The 14,932-nt window shown below is 48.3% G+C and overlaps 6 protein-coding genes across 6 annotated transcripts; 2 read left to right on the top strand and 4 right to left on the bottom strand.

The window, feature by feature from the left end:
* The first annotated feature begins 2,910 nt into the window (after nt 1-2,910).
* Nucleotides 2,911-4,486, top strand: BO85DRAFT_421137 (uncharacterized protein). The gene is made up of 2 exons (XM_025657920.1): nt 2,911-3,114; nt 3,174-4,486. Exons 1-2 carry the CDS (start codon nt 2,933-2,935, stop codon nt 4,411-4,413), a joined length of 1,422 nt encoding a protein of 473 aa, XP_025515377.1. The 5' UTR covers nt 2,911-2,932; the 3' UTR covers nt 4,414-4,486.
* Nucleotides 4,487-4,527: 41 nt separating this feature from the next.
* BO85DRAFT_520201 (uncharacterized protein) lies at nt 4,528-5,006 on the bottom strand. Its single transcript, XM_025665115.1, has 3 exons — nt 4,949-5,006; nt 4,744-4,878; nt 4,528-4,678 (listed from the first exon to the last, which is right to left on the bottom strand). The coding sequence occupies exons 1-3, from the start codon at nt 4,964-4,966 to the stop codon at nt 4,541-4,543; spliced, it is 291 nt and encodes a 96-aa protein (XP_025515376.1). The 5' UTR covers nt 4,967-5,006; the 3' UTR covers nt 4,528-4,540.
* Nucleotides 5,007-5,157: 151 nt separating this feature from the next.
* BO85DRAFT_520200 (F-box protein) lies at nt 5,158-7,079 on the bottom strand. The gene is made up of 4 exons (XM_025665114.1): nt 6,935-7,079; nt 6,595-6,864; nt 5,513-6,495; nt 5,158-5,420 (listed from the first exon to the last, which is right to left on the bottom strand). Exons 1-4 carry the CDS (start codon nt 7,035-7,037, stop codon nt 5,262-5,264), a joined length of 1,515 nt encoding a protein of 504 aa, XP_025515375.1. The 5' UTR covers nt 7,038-7,079; the 3' UTR covers nt 5,158-5,261.
* Nucleotides 7,080-8,167: 1,088 nt separating this feature from the next.
* Nucleotides 8,168-9,067, top strand: BO85DRAFT_514213 (uncharacterized protein; the record flags this gene model as incomplete). The annotated part of the gene is made up of 1 exon (XM_025664748.1): nt 8,168-9,067. The coding sequence occupies one exon, from the start codon at nt 8,168-8,170 to the stop codon at nt 8,738-8,740; it is 573 nt and encodes a 190-aa protein (XP_025515374.1). The 3' UTR covers nt 8,741-9,067.
* Nucleotides 9,068-9,123: 56 nt separating this feature from the next.
* BO85DRAFT_520199 (calpain-like protein) lies at nt 9,124-12,102 on the bottom strand. Its single transcript, XM_025665113.1, has 7 exons — nt 11,587-12,102; nt 11,329-11,515; nt 11,014-11,278; nt 10,704-10,964; nt 10,549-10,654; nt 10,310-10,501; nt 9,124-10,255 (listed from the first exon to the last, which is right to left on the bottom strand). The coding sequence occupies exons 1-7, from the start codon at nt 12,016-12,018 to the stop codon at nt 9,275-9,277; spliced, it is 2,424 nt and encodes an 807-aa protein (XP_025515373.1). The 5' UTR covers nt 12,019-12,102; the 3' UTR covers nt 9,124-9,274.
* An 848-nt stretch (nt 12,103-12,950) lies between these two features.
* nimX (cyclin-dependent serine/threonine-protein kinase CDC28) lies at nt 12,951-14,917 on the bottom strand. Its single transcript, XM_025662863.1, has 4 exons — nt 14,457-14,917; nt 13,838-14,346; nt 13,617-13,780; nt 12,951-13,558 (listed from the first exon to the last, which is right to left on the bottom strand). The coding sequence occupies exons 1-4, from the start codon at nt 14,491-14,493 to the stop codon at nt 13,297-13,299; spliced, it is 972 nt and encodes a 323-aa protein (XP_025515372.1). The 5' UTR covers nt 14,494-14,917; the 3' UTR covers nt 12,951-13,296.
* Between the last annotated feature and the right edge of the window lie 15 nt (nt 14,918-14,932).

The following is a 14,932-nucleotide window of genomic DNA, read 5'->3' as shown; positions in this document are numbered from 1 at the left end:
CTAGTGTCGGCAATATGTTGGTTTGTGCTGCTTGGAGGTGTTCTGCCTCCGCTATGGAAGTACATTTGGCCCGGCGGGCACGCGTGCTGGGGGAAAGTAGAGAAGATGTTAGCTGTCTCATTGAAGAGACACAGTTGATCTGTCCACCATGGACTTGGAGTATAAACATACTAAGCATGTTGTCGTTGTACCGCCAATGCTGTGGTGGCTATGGCCACAGGCCGAGGCTATGAATTTCAGTGGAATACTGAAGTGCTGTTGCTGTAACCACCGGGTGCTGGAAGATGAAAGAAACAAAAGACAACTCTCAAATAAAATTCAGTGTTAATTGACTGTCAATGATAGTAAGTGTGTGTTAGTGTAAGTTCCGTTTCTGAATGTTATGTTGCAAGTAACCTGGTTGCTAGGGAGGGAGTAGGAACGACCGTGTATTTTCCTCAGTACAACCTTAATATATCCTTGATTTCGACTCATGCGGCAATTGCATTTGCACTATTACTAGCAATGTGAACAGGACCTTCCATGTCAGTGTCCAACAATTGCTCAAAACTGGCAACTAATGCAGAACAGAGAAGAAACGACGCCAAGCCAGCCAGCTTCCTCCTTTTCTTGATACTGAGTTTTGCTCCTGCTTTCTCAAGCAAATCTCCCATAGAGGAAGATATCAAAAGAATTTGGTAAGCAACATTGAGAAACTATCAGGAGCAGTCGAGGCTTGGTCATCTTTGTGACGCAATCAAGATGCGTAGACTTCCTCTAGATACAGGAAGGAGAGACAGGTGAGGTAACAGTAAGAGGGGGCTGAATTGAAGGCAGATTCGCCTTGATCGGCAATATAAAATGACTAGTGAAAGCCCTTAAGAACGTTCAAACAGGTAGCATGAGTAGTTGTTGGAGAAAGGCATAAGTTCGATTAAAAACTAGTGCTTTCCTTCTCATTCGGGAGGTGCATATAGTCTCTAGAATGCCAACAAGAGAGTCTCTACCTCAGCTGGCATAGAGTGATCATGTCGATCATCATCACGTCTTGATGAACAGTATATAGCTTCACAATGGCATAATACTGCCATAATCGTCGACTCATAAAACAGGAGAATTTCTTGAACAGTCCGAATGCTTTTCTCGAAGATTGTAGCTAAGACACTGTCTGATCACGATCTACCACAACGACCACCCCGATCATATATTCCAGATGAGTTGCTTACTGCGACTACTCCGACGGTCACTTGCCCGCCGAGCCGAGCCAGTTCTGATAAAAATAGAAAACCATCTCGAGCGTACCGGAAGATGGAAGACGGCTCAACGAATGCGCTATAAGCAAGTCATTTGGCAGCTGCTAGATTCCACAAAAACGTGTGAGGCTGTGCTATTTCTGCTTGAAAATGATATGCGTCGTCGTGAAATTCTGCAGAGGGAAGCATTCTTGAAAGCGGAATGTCAGCGAATTACCAAAACACAGCTATCTGAGGATGATCAAGAGCAACTCGAGGCTTGGTACAAAGAACTAGATGAGCTGAATCGCGAGCTCTGGCGGACCGAACGAGAAGAATATATTTACTGGCTGAAAGTTCCGAGTTCGCCCTTTCGACGCGCGTTACGTACAAGACGGAAGCACCCTGAAGGGCACATGATATTGAATCTTCGTCGGGACTGTGCTGGGAGAGGAGGATGCTGTGGTCGCGACTGTGGATGTTGCAAGAGGCCACGGACCATGGACCGACCTAATGCCTTGGGTCATTGTACGGCTCAGTGCGGATGTTGTATCCGGGCTCGGGGATTCGAGCTTAATACTCCGGAAGATCAGGGACTGGCTAGGGCTGGGTTTGATCGGAACAATTCCGGTGATCCGTATGCGATTGGAAGGGTTTGGGACTTTATATTTTGGTGCGAATTGGTCTAAAGGTCAATATCATCGTGACCATGATGATGAACCCTAGTCACACAAACCGGTGAATTTAAATAATACAAGTTGCTGACTACAATTCTTTCTACCTAAAAAGGCTCAATAAGCTTGAGATTATCAGTAGATATGAAATGGGGTTATTGACTGTCAATGATGGTAAGTGGGGGTTAGTCTACAAGTTCCTTTCCGCTTCGCCTTCCTTCCCGAATGGGAAGGTGCAGGCCTTGCCCGGGAGAGTTGATTATGTTCAAACAATCCTATGGGATTTTACTAGTTCTTCATAGTAACTACACTACTACATCAAGCGATATGTCGCACAACCTCGCTGTTGGTGCCCTGTGTGCGGGCCTTTGCTTCACCAGTGTGCTCCTCGGAATGGCTTGTTACGCTTTCGTGAAATACATCAATAGAAGGCACGTCAAACTGAAGTGTCCTGTGGCACAAGTTTCTTTTTCCCCTCCTTATACTACTTCTTTTTCCCTTCCTCATACTTCTAATATACCATTTGAAGGCTTTCCAAGAGCAATACAGCTAACTCAATACTATGTACCTATATATATAGATGGCCAGCTCCAGCCCCACAGAGGGCTTACACGCCCCGAAATCTCGATGAAGTCCTGAGACTAAACGCAAGGCCCTCATTGGGTCGTGATATCCCCTTGCGGGACTTCGAAGCTGACAATGTGCCTCCTGCAAACAATATGGTATAAGTAAGTAGGGGTCATGCATACACATAATGCCAAGACATAACTGGATGTTAACTGACTAGTTAGACACTAGCGAATAATCCCTAATAATAACCTATAAGAACTACTCTGTCTACCTAGATAGCCCCAATGCACCCTGAAACTACCAGTAGGTATGAAATGGTAGAAACATAGAATATGGTTATTGACATCCTCAAAGTACGCGGTCGGAGTTAAGTTAGGCCACGCCGAGCTGCGACCCGTAACGGGTATAGTTGCAACTACTACTCAACAGCTCCTTTTCCATCCTCTATCTCGCATCGTCTCGCTTCCACTTTATGACATGATTCTATGCAGGTATTCTGCATCAAAAGTCTGTTTTTTCTCTCCTGCATTATGTAGCTACCATGTCATACATGGACACGATCATCTACGATCTAGCAAATGGGTGCGACGCGCATTATTCTCCCATAACAGCCATAGTGTCAACATTCCAGTTGGAAACAACGGTTCCATAGCACTCAAGTAGGTTGATAGATATACCGCAGAAGACAATTCAGCCTCAGTACTGATAGCGAACGAAGAATAACCCCACCTAACTCTAACTCACTGACAAAACGACCCAATGAGCGCGTTATTATCAACCTTCCTGCAGGCCCAATCTTCAACCTACCTCATTCTCAATCATCTAGAGATGCTATTCCTCAGGCAGCTGATAGCGACGAAAATGCACCCACTGCAGAAGCTGAGCGACTGTCACAAATAGCGTCCATCACGTCCTCGACAATAGTAACAGTTAACTACCGTCTGGGAATTTCCCCAGCTACTCCCAACGAACTAACCCTCAACCAAAACCCATACAAATTCCCTACACCCATCCATGACACGCTCGCCGGGTTTGACTGGGTTCTGCAGACCCTTCAGCCCCAGCGCCTAGGAGTCCTAGGCACGCACATCGGCGGCTCGCTCGCACTCATGCTTTCCCTTACAGAAGCACGATCCATCCACGCAGTAGCGGCCATTGACCCCATCTGCGACTGGACCTCGCTTGATGAGCATTGCACTCAGCAACCGCCCTCCAATAATGCTAATGGAAATGTCCCAAGCAGAAGCAGAAAAGGCCCCCGCGGAGGAGGGACTGCGCCCCACGATCTTGTCCCTCTTCTTAAAGCAAGAAAAGGATTCTTCTCCACTCCCGAGAAATATTTCGACGCATTTGCGTCACCATTGCTATTTCTTCGCTCGCCAGGGAAGAATGTTCCTCGTTTCTTTCCGGAGTATCTTACCGGTCCGGAGTACCCGATCCCTGTTTTGAAGGCGAGAGAAAGTGTATCCACGGAGGATGATCTCATCGATTATTTCTGGCACGTGTATATCGGGGAAGAGGATAGCATGAGTGAGTCAGAGTCTACGGGCAGTGAGACGAAACGAAGTCCTCCTCGTCGGCGAAAGGCGCTCTCCCGATGGCCTCCTTTCGGTCTCGATTACGGGAATAGTGGTCCGGCGTGGCAGAGTCCTAGCCATGGGGTTAAGCGGCTGGAAATGGAACTCCCTTGGGTGAGAATATTTACTCAAGCTGTGCCTGAATCTGAGGACCAAAACGGCAACTCGGAAGGGAGGCAGCACAAAGGGTCCTCTACAAAGAGAAATAAAACGCCCAGTGTGTTGTTACAGCAGGCCCATGACATGGTCGATGTCATGCGAAGATCTTGCTTTTGGGGGCGTGAAAAGGGATACAGTGAGAGGAGAGTGACTCTCACTCGGTACTCGCAGGATGAAAGGGGATTGGCGGGCCTCTGGTTACGGGAAAAGACGTCGGATTGAAGACGTAGTATACTCCTTGCTACGCTGGGTATATAGGGCGAATAAAATATGCCATTGATTGTTTTTTAACGTTGAAAAAAAAAAAAAAAAAAAAAAAAAAAAAACAAAGGAAAACAAAAAAGAAGCCTCATTCTTCAATCATAAGTTTGTCGTCGGCCTCATCAGCCAGAATTGAGGCCTCCAGGGCCGCGATCTTCTCCCTCTTCCTCTCTAGCTCCTCCTCCTCCTTCTTGATGGCGGCTTGGAGGCGGGCAATCTCCTTCTTCTTTAGATCCAGATATTAGAATATGCTTATATTGACTTTATATTTTTAAGGCGAGTTGATATTACCTTCTCCGCGGCGGACATCTTCGTGATGTCTCTCTGCTCTTTGGCAGGCTTCTTCGGCTTCTCAACCCGGGCACGTTTGCGGGGGCCAGCCCCAGAAAAACTCCCAGCGAGGAAAACAGCGTTGTGGAAGATGGCCTATGCACGCCGCCAAGATTAGTATCATATCTTATAATGTAGTTCATATTCTTGAATAGATAAGACATACTTGCGTAGGACGCTCCATCGTTGTTAATAAGGACTTAATTTCTTGGAGGGAGGGGAAGGATGTGATTGTTACAACAAGAAAACTATGTCCGACTACGGGCTACGAAGACCTTTTATACTCTTGGATTTGCGACTAACACAAGGATATCAGTGAATATTCTTCTAATAGCACAAAGGAAAATCGAACAATGCATTGTGTTACAAACTTTTGTGTATTGTTAGCATTTGACTTGTGTTGGTGGATCCTATTCTCTTGATCAAAGTAGTCTGCTATTGAGCACTATTGAGGACAACAGCATATCCCATGAATTGGGTCAGTCCTCATCATCATCATCATCATCATCATCATCATCATCATCATCATCATCATCATCATCACGGGTGATTTTGTAATAGCCATCCCTATCCCAATCCCTTGCCTTTTGATTACTACCAAAGCCCTGAATGCCCAATTGTCTTAGGTTCATATTCACCTGCCAAGCCTGTCAGCCCATTTGAATGTTTTGTAACACCCCAGCTCCCATTGATTGCAGGAGTGAGACAGAAAAGGGTCATATCGACTCACGTCAAACTCCACCACCAAGTTGACGATATCGTCCATCTGAAATGCATAACTAGCGCCATTGAGATAACAGAAGCCAACAGGCTTCGAGAAACCGTTCTGTCGGATCAATTGCAAATGGGTAAGTCGCCCAGCTACGGTGTTGGTGATCATGAAGCCCCGGAGTTCTTGCGCGTCTAATATCACCTCAGTTCCCGGGCAGCAGCGGTACCAAGTGTGGTCCTCAGTCCAATCAGGTCGGCCACCACCGTGGTCATCTACTTCTTCAACAATCACCAACGACCCGGGAATCTTTGCTCCCAGAAGTATGCTCGGCCCACTGGCTCGAATCAACTCAAGGCCTCGGATGGTAACCGCCTGCTCGCCCCACTCGGTAAGGGCCGAAACCCCGATCTTTACAAGATCTGGTGGAATCTTGACGGTTTGTCGATACTTGGTCTCCGGCCACATGGTATTATGATAAGACTGCAATGCACGTCCACCAAAGTCCATAAATGATGATGCGGATAATGTGCCTCTGGACTTGCGTATTACTGCTTCTCTGATCCATCGGTTGGTCTCCCAAAGGCGGATCGTTATGTCGAAAAACCGACTGCATCGCAGAGTACACGTGCTGTGATATAGCAGTCGCCAATCATCAAAATCCAGATTTTGATGCTCCTTCACAAGATAATTCAAAAACCCACGTTCTCCGTTGATATCAAATTTTGTTTTCCAGAATCCTTGTTTATGAAAGAGCATGCCCATGGATCGTGAGGCAAGCCGGCTGTTGAGGTAATCCCGCGTAGAAAGATAGCCCGCAAGTAACTCGATCAGCTCAATAGGGAGCTGTCTAAAGCAGTCAGTTGCATTGTAGCTTCGGTTAAGCTTGTTTTGTAATTCAGCTGCGCATCTAGGCTGCTCTCGCGTGGATAGTAAAAGTTGTATAAGGAGAGGTGCCTGATACGGCTCGATCCCTTCCATGTAATCGAAGTACGACGAAACACCTATGAATGGGTCCTGTGTCAGCCTGAAGTATGGAACATGCTTGATATATCTCTTCGTCTGATTTTGAAGTTTGTGTAAGGGGAGTCAGGCAGGCAAACCACGTCCAGCTGGAAATGGAAGTCTTTTGAACACATCGTAGAGGTCACTGTAATCCACATTGTCCTCTGCGATATGCTCCATCAACCTCTGCCAGCATACCTCATGTAATAGGAAAAGATTCCGTGGCCAACATGGGAGTTCAGACATTGTGCAGAAATCGTCCCCCATGGTGTCCCATCTCTTGTCGGGGTCTGTGGGGATCTTGAGGGGCCCAGGACTCTCCTTGTAGCCAATCCCACTCAGTTCAACGGAGCCGGAGGTCTGATAGACTGTATTTGTTTGTTAGACTGAAGTCAATATGATGTATCTCAAGGGATACCAGTCATTTCATTTACTCACGGGCTCGATAGTGGGCACGCCACACGCCCATGGCGTCGTATAAAAAGTCCCCGCAAAGTATGCATTGTCGGTCCCTATTATAATCTTCGGGAGCCCTTGGCATGTTCGGCTGTACGCCTTGTGGGCGTCGATAGGGACGATAGGGACGTCGACGGGGCATGATTTGATCTACTGGGATAGTAGGGAAAGAAATGATGGTCTCTTCCTGTTTAGTAAAAAGCGTGTGGGAGAGCAAGGTTCTAAATAGATTATGAATCTTTTCGGACGCGTAATCCACCGTAGTGATCATCATTGAGTCAGAGCAACCGGCGATATTGAGCGGAACATTCGCACCGATTCCTTGGCAGTTCCAGCGTTCGGGTTTGGAAGGTCACAAGAATGCACGATACTTGAAAGGGCAGCTCGGGCCTAACCACTGGGCCACTGAACTGTGCGCCATGGAGGGCTTCTAATGGAGGACAGGTTGCGCTAATCCTAAGATGTTAGCGGCCCGACAGGCAGGCAGGAGTTATTAGAGGTGTATTTTCAGAGAGGACAAGGTCCATCCATGAAATGAACTTGGGCACTTCTTTTTCCGGCCTCCTCCCAGTTCGTCTCGGCGATCAACTAGAAAGCGGGCCAGTTTGCGCCAAGCTTCCAGGTAGGAGATTGGCTTTAGGGTTAGATGTACTTGCAGGGCCCGAGGCAGATCCAAAGAAACAGTCTATGGTATATACAGGTAAGGGCTAGTCTATAGGATAATCCATAGTTTCCTTATAATACTGAGCAGGATTCAACGGAGTAAACAGCGCGTGGAATAAGGGAACCCAGACCCTACCATACAAGAATTCAGACAATAAATGAGTTGCAGCACGTACTTGCAGGGGTAGAAACATGACAGACTAATTGCTCAACCTGCAAAGAGCAAGGGTTCGATATCACTGGTGTATTCTAGTAGCATGGTATTGAACATTAGGTCCTTCTGGGTGGAATATGATTGAGAAAGGCAACCCTCGTTTGTCGATGGTGAGTCTTTGGGATGTCGGTGTTATGAGTGGATAGGATACTGGCTAGTGAATAGCAACAGAAATCCGAAACTAGTAGTCAGATAACACTATAGTTATGTTTATATACTGAACGAGCACTCCCCATTTCTTGCACCTCTCTTGAATCGGCGTCTTACAACATCTCTTTCTCTAACAGTCTTGCAAAAGGGATTCCTCTAAACGTCGACTCTCATAACATCAGTTCAAGATGCAGCAGGGTCCACCTCAAACCTTACGGTACTACCAGTGCCCTCCGATCCAGAGATATATAACGGAAATCGCAATAGGCCAGCATCAGCCTCAGAAGCCGGTCGACCATGCCTGGCAGAATATCCTGGCGCATTATTTCCGAACCTCTCATTCCTCTGTAGAGAGGGAAGCATACCTAAATTACCCTCAATCGATGAGTAAGGCTGATGTCTCTGTGGTCAATTTTAGGAACAATGGCTTCCACGAGGTCATTGTAGTCGAAGCCAAGAAGCCCACAGGAAGGGCCCCTACCGAGCATAAGTGGAATGGAGTCCGGCAACAGCTCCAAGACAACATGTTAGCCTTCAGAAACAGGCTAGGCAACGTACAGACCATGTACGGAGTTGCAGCAGTTGGGTCTCGTGCTCGATTTTACGTCTTGTTCATGAATCAGAATGTTCTGGTTTCAGATACCGAAGACGGGATCCTTGCTAACGACGAGGTGGTGGATCTGTGCGATGATGAGCAGAATATCCATCTCTTGCTGGAAGCGAAGTTGGCGAGGATCAACAACCGTCAGAATAACACCTGATTGGGTTGGTTTCTGCGACGGCAAATGGGGATGGCACTTGGGACATACTTTTTTCTACCAGGACTACGGGCTTGGTGTCGTCGCTTGTCACGTCTGTGTCATTTCCCCTCAGTTCGGCTGGTCCGGACTGGGGCATCCTCTTTTCGGCTTGTCCGGGAGCAGGGAGTCCAAGTACTTCATCGGGCCAATGGAATATGGGGTTGTCTTTGATGTTAGAAAGGCATCTTCATGTATGCGTCACTAGTCATTGTGGGCAGAAGTGCAATAGTTGTGTGTTTACAGGCCTTATAAACCACCCTGATTATTTAGTATGGATATGAAAGCGATATATTGTATTAGGCTCAATTAGCTGGGGCTGAATCGTGACTGATGGATTCGGTTTGCTGGATTGGATGAATACATTTTGTATACGAGCTATATTATATGCGCCGAGGTTGCCTACGAGATAATAGACAATGAGACAAACTGAAAACCGAATTCTACATAAATATGATGGAACCACATCTACAACCAATCCCCGGGCCAATTTGGAACTTATTCGGTAGCTGCACTCGCCGACGGATCATCCATGTCAAGTGACGCCTCGACATCATCCTCCGGCACGGGACGCAGAACCTCCAGAGACAACTGAGGATCTTTCGAGTAAACCCGCAAGCCAACCACACAGACGGCATTCCATGGATCGCTATTGGCATCGCCTTCGCCGGCGCTGCTAACGGATTTGACTGGTGTGCGGATTTCTTCAACTGGCTCTTCGTCAGAAGACATATCGAGTTCAGAGTCAAATTCGAATCCCTCCAGGAGATGAGCGTTTGCAGCATGATCTGAAGAAGGGTTCTTGACCCGGACGGATAGAGAAGTCTTGCTTTTGCTTCGAACGCAGTGGTCCGGGACATGACCGTCCTCAAGTGAGACAGAAGGTATAGAGGCTTTCCCAGGGAGCTTAAGTTCGTTGACAGGTGGTTGCACGGGCCCATCGGGAACAACTTCCTCAGACGGGCTGTCTTCCCTGATAAGTTGTTGCTGTTTTTTGCCAGATTTAGTAGCGAGTCTTGCATCGAGTCTCTTATGTCTGGCTTCGAGCTTCCTCGCCCGGACCCACTCTTTCTGCAATCTCTCCTTAGTCTCTTCTCTCCGTTTCCTGCGTTCAGCTGCTTTTCGCCGGTCTTCGCGTTCTTGTCGTGCTCGTTTCTCCTTTTCGGTTTCGTGAACGATACCCTTTGCGTGCGCTAGGTCGTAGGAAAGGCCGATTTGAAGTAGTTTGCTGCGCCGAGTGGGAGCTAGTCGACGGACGACTTCTTCGACAGGGAGCTTCTCTTTGTTTCGGTATGCTGTGACTTTCATGAGGACGTGGTAGCGTCCGGCTTCGAGGTCGACTTCGACATTAACGGATCGCCACATTAGCTCGTTGCCGTGGCTGCGAACGAAGTAGTCGTCTTCGCCTTCTTTCTGGAGTCGGAATTTGAGGTCGAAGTCGTATTCGCCGGATAGACCTTTGTAGTATCGTTCGTCGAGCTTGGGGGTATGGTCAGTTGAGTTAGGAGGGTTGAGGTTCTGGGTTGTGCGCACCTGGGAGAGAACGATCACGGCAGGTCCAGCTGTCTTCACATCTAATACAAACTTTGTGCTGTGGTACGTTGCCGACCACGGCACGTTCAGGCTTGTCCATTGCTGGGTTACGGTCCAGTCGTCGTTGAAAAGACGGATTCGGTCGAAGTGTTGGTATTTCTTGAGGAGGTCATCGTAGGAAATCCAGAAGAACTTGTAACTATAAGTATGGCTATACACAAAAAAGGTAGGTGACTTACGCCGTCATTGCCAAACCTGTGTCCCAGTTTCTCCATCCATTCTGGTGTCCATTGCTCGGAGCCATCGCTCCACGCTCCAGTCCATTCCTTCTTACCCCATGGGTTTCTGGATTGTGTAAGCCATCTCTCTACGATCGAGAAATGCTTATACGTACCTTAGCCGTAGCAAACGCTGACCGTCAATTTCCCTCGCTTCCATAATCGAGTATGAGTGGTTCTCACAGATACCTTTCCTATCTCTCGGAGGCCCAGTATATTCCGGCTCCAGCCAGTTGGCAAATATGCCCGTGCCGCAGCCGAAGAGAAACTCCTGATTGACGTGCATGAGCTCTTCTTTCCAAAACCGGTCCTTATCCAGAATGTTGCTGGTAAGTACGTCAGATGTCACACCCCCGGTGAGGTCCTCGAGCGCCTCCCTGGAAATTGTTAGCGTTTGAGTGAAATAGGTATCTGGGAATGTTTTACCCAACAAACCCGCCTTCAATGGCGGAATAGTCGCCATGAGCTTTAGCATAAGCCTTTTCCAGCAACGGTAGCCAGGTCTCATTTTCATCTGCGCATTGAGCGAAATAAAGGGCCCGCGATCCAGTCTGCCAAACTTTACGATACTCTTCCTCTGTATCGATTCGATTGATATCATCCCAGATCGATCGTTCCTCTACAGACTCGTCGTAATCGGCGGCACGAAGGTAAAGTTTGTCATCCACGATGCATTGCTGCCATTCACCGTCTAGGAGGAGATTAGCGTTTTAATGCCCTTCAATCCGGACAATAGCTCACCTCTGTAGAACAAGAACCCATAGACTCCAATTTTCTCATTGCGAGCGACACAGATCTTCTCGATCAACCCTTGTTTGTTGCCCATGGTACACAGCGCAGCCATGAACCAACAGTCGCCATCGCGGCCTTGACGAACGTCCGAGGCAGTGGGCCCGTTGATGTAGAATTCCGGTTTCTCGAATATTTCCTTCGGAAGATAACTCAATCAGCAAGTGTCTCATCTCATGGACCATACTCTCGAGCCAAGATATCACTTACTGTTACTCTCTTGACGCCCCGTGGAAGCATCTCTAGGTTCTCCTCATCCAAACCTTCTAAATAATTCCTCCTCCGGCATTTCAAGTCGACCTCGATGTCGAAGTGGGGGTCGGTGTACTTCTGATTCAATCGCTCACATTCCCTTGCAATACGCTCCACAGCGCGCTGACACTCCGCCCGAGCCTGCTCATACGACTTTGAGGCATGTTGTCCCTGGACTACACCCGAGGGAGTCCTGGCAGCTTTGTTGCGCGCATACGGATTGTCTGGTAGAACTGTATGGACCAATCCTGGAAACTTGGAATTAAAGCCATTCCAGAACTGCTGCATTGTTTCCTGTGGTGGCTGGGTTGGCCTTTTGCGCATGCGACTCTCTGATCGTGAGGAAGGAGGAGGGGTATAGACCAAGTCTTGATGGTCGTCGCAATCCATGATTAGAGAGCTATGTATTATATGGGCGACGAGAAATAGATTATCTTTTGTATGAGATAAATAACCTGACGAGGGAACATGAACACGAAGAGGATAACTACCAATGCTTCAACTCATGCTTGCATTTTCAGCGCACATGCCCCGCCTTAATAGTCAGGAGTCCTCGAGGACCCCTCGTGTCTCTATCCGAGGCTGAGCAAATCATAGTTAACCTGCTTGACCCTGGTAAGCATCAAAGCGCCCCTAAAGCACCGCCAATAACGTTAGCCAATAGGCATACTTGATTCTCACTGCTTTTGCCGCCGCCGGGGGTAGCTAGCCTTGCGCGATACAGTCATATGTGATCAGCTGGCAGCTGAGGGATCAGCGGAGTCGCATGCACGTTTATGCACACTTTTCATGGTGAAACAGACTATAGCCGTTCGTGTTGGCAGACTGAGGTGTGGTTGGGGGCACATGGGCTGAGACTCAGCTTGTAAGCATCTTATGTTTGAGACCCTGTTACTGAAAAGCCACGGATGTGATAGATGCCGTGCTTACGGGACAAAAGAGTCAGATATACTGGCGTCAGCTCACATTCAGCTAGACTGTCGCTATCAGTGGTTATTATTAGTAGAAGAGTAAAGCGCTTGCATGCAAAATACGAAGGGTCCCTTCAGCGGTAAAGTAAGCGCTAGGACACGGGATCATCGGTTCGGCTGGCTCTCTTAGCTCATTGGGTTGGAGAGGCATCTCCACCTTGGCAATTGAGGAAGAAAAGGTAAACTTCGAGGCTGCTGAGGTCGTTGCAAGGTGTCAAGGAAATACAAGTCCGAGCCGTGACCGGATAGGACCGAGTCTTGGTACACCACATGGATGTCATGGGGCCAGGACCAGGGGAAGAGAGAAAATACGAGCCGCAAGGCTGCCTCCCATTTCGGGAGTTGATCGATGTCACACCCATACTATTGCTATTAAAAGAATGCTATTTTTCTTTTGGCAGTTACTCATTTATGGGTATGTACGCATAACTCAAAAACACTCCTTGTAATATCCAGTATCCTGATCTCGTCCCTTCCAGACCACTCCGCAAGCAACGCCATGAATAAAAGAACACATACAAACAGAAGGAAAACCTAGGGCATCACAAAAGATATAAAAATAGAGATACTGGGAGAAGTGCAGGCACTGGGCCTGTAAATAAGCCCGGTTAGACCTGAATACCGTCCATTGCATCTGGCGCAGTTGTCCACATGATACGTACACCAACACTAATGGATGATGCGCAAGGTAGACCGGCTAGTTAAAACCATTCCTCCGGGCACGTCCTGAGTAGTAGGCACTGCCGTTCCGGAAGTAGGGATGCATGCAGGCCTGCTTGGCAGAAATTCGTCGTGCAGGATCATACTCGAGAAGAGCATCGAGGAGGTCCAGACCATCCTCTTCAAGGTCAGGAACGAGTGCACGGGTTTCATCACGTTTCCACTTAGGGAAAGTGGGTTTGAAGTCGGGGAAAGAGGTGACGCCGGGCCAGATGGCTTCATCTGGGGTACCGAGGAGACTGTGATCCAGGGAGGTTAGCTATTGGGCTGTTCGCACGGGAAAGAAGGTAAGCATACCGGAAGATCTTGAAGATCTCGTCGATCTCCGAATCACCAGGGAACAAAGGCTTGCGAGTGCACATCTCCGCAAAAATGGCACCACAGGACCACATGTCTACGCCGGTCGAGTACTGACGACCACCCAAGAGAATCTCAGGGGAGCGGTACCAAAGGGTGACAACCTGAGGAAGGTCAATAACACGTTACAATGAGACAGGTCTGATAGGTTGTAGAAATACCTCATGGGTGTAGGTTCTCAGGGGAACACCAAAAGCTCTAGCCAAGCCAAAGTCCGCCAGCTTAAGATTGCCATCACGGTCAATCAGGAGGTTCTGGGGCTTGAGATCACGGTGTAGAATACGGTGGCTGTGGCAATAACGAATACCCTCCACTAGCTGAGCCATGAATTTCTTGACCATGGCATCGCCAAGACCCATGTTCTTGCTCAAAGCAGAGCCTTCCGGAAGAGCTTTGCCTCGGCCACCTTCGCTGACAGGAAGAGCCTCCATATACTTCTTGAGGTCGAGATCTAGGAATTCGAAGACGAGATATAGCTTGTGGCCATCGGCATGCACAATGTTCAGGAGTCGCACAATGTTGGGATCGCTCATCTCCTTGAGTAGGGAAATTTCACGGATGGCTGTACTAGGAACGCCTTCATCCTCCGCCTCTAGTCGAATCTTCTTGAGGGCGACAATCCGATTGGGATGGGTGAGCTCGCGAGCCTTGTAGACAACGCCATAGGTTCCTACAACAAGCAGATTCGAGTCAGTCTCGGAGCCAAATGGAGGCAGAGCGATCGGATAAGAGTCGGATCAAGAGAAAGTACAATTGTTATCGGCCTTGAGGTGGACGTACCTTCTCCAATCTTCTCGATCTTCTGGTAGTTCTCCATGATGAAATATGTCGCTGATTTCCTTGCTTCCTCACACAATCACTGTAATCTGATATATCCGAAAATTGAACTGAGCGTACACAGCGTGTTGTCCTGTCTACCAGCACGCGGGGTACAGGAAACAAAGGAGGCTGCACGACGACGGCGTTGGGTTGCCGGGGAAGAACAGAAGGCGTCAAGCAGAATGCGAGGAGTTTGGGAGTACAATGGAGTTGACAGCAAGCGAGGCAGGAGTCAATTCCCAAATAAGAAGCAGACTCAAGGGTCCAAAGAGCGAAACCAGCCTCGTCCCGAGCGTGACTTACCTTAAACTTACCTGGATTGGGCTATGAGATCTGAAGCAGTTCAACTTGGAGTCTTTTCATCCCTGCTGGTGGGGAGCCCAAGGCGGTCAGCAACGGCCGTACACAAACAAACCCGCGCGTCCCAAGGCGGTGAG

Source organism: Aspergillus piperis, assembly GCF_003184755.1.
Source record: "Aspergillus piperis CBS 112811 unplaced genomic scaffold BO85scaffold_9, whole genome shotgun sequence".
Taxonomy (NCBI): Eukaryota; Fungi; Ascomycota; class Eurotiomycetes; order Eurotiales; family Aspergillaceae; genus Aspergillus; species Aspergillus piperis.
The sequence above is the reverse complement of the archived record's forward strand: the minus strand, read 5'-3'. Positions and strand labels throughout refer to the sequence as shown.

Bases quoted from the DNA above. Each gene is read 5' to 3' on its own strand.
- BO85DRAFT_421137 (XM_025657920.1), top strand. From the start codon at position 2,933: ATGATTCTATGCAGGTATTCTGCATCAAAAGTCTGTTTTTTCTCTCCT. The intron at 3,115-3,173 runs GTAGGTTGATAG...TAGCGAACGAAG, and splicing joins AACGGTTCCATAGCACTCAA to AATAACCCCACCTAACTCTA.
- BO85DRAFT_520200 (XM_025665114.1), bottom strand. From the start codon at position 7,037: ATGCCAAGGGCTCCCGAAGATTATAATAGGGACCGACAATGCATACTT. The intron at 6,865-6,934 runs GTGAGTAAATGA...AAACAAATACAG, and splicing joins GCGTGCCCACTATCGAGCCC to TCTATCAGACCTCCGGCTCC. The intron at 6,496-6,594 runs GTTTGCCTGCCT...ACCCATTCATAG, and splicing joins TCCATTTCCAGCTGGACGTG to GTGTTTCGTCGTACTTCGAT.
- BO85DRAFT_520201 (XM_025665115.1), bottom strand. The intron at 4,679-4,743 runs GTAATATCAACT...CTGGATCTAAAG, and splicing joins AGATGTCCGCCGCGGAGAAG to AAGAAGGAGATTGCCCGCCT.
- nimX (XM_025662863.1), bottom strand. From the start codon at position 14,493: ATGGAGAACTACCAGAAGATCGAGAAGATTGGAGAAG. The intron at 14,347-14,456 runs GTACGTCCACCT...TGCTTGTTGTAG, and splicing joins GATCGAGAAGATTGGAGAAG to GAACCTATGGCGTTGTCTAC. The intron at 13,781-13,837 runs GTATTTCTACAA...GACCTTCCTCAG, and splicing joins TGAGAACCTACACCCATGAG to GTTGTCACCCTTTGGTACCG.
- BO85DRAFT_520199 (XM_025665113.1), bottom strand. From the start codon at position 12,018: ATGGATTGCGACGACCATCAAGACTTGGTCTATACCCCTCCTCCTTCC. The intron at 10,502-10,548 runs GTAAGTCACCTA...TATAGTTACAAG, and splicing joins ACAGGTTTGGCAATGACGGC to TTCTTCTGGATTTCCTACGA. The intron at 10,256-10,309 runs GTGCGCACAACC...CATACCCCCAAG, and splicing joins CCGTGATCGTTCTCTCCCAG to CTCGACGAACGATACTACAA.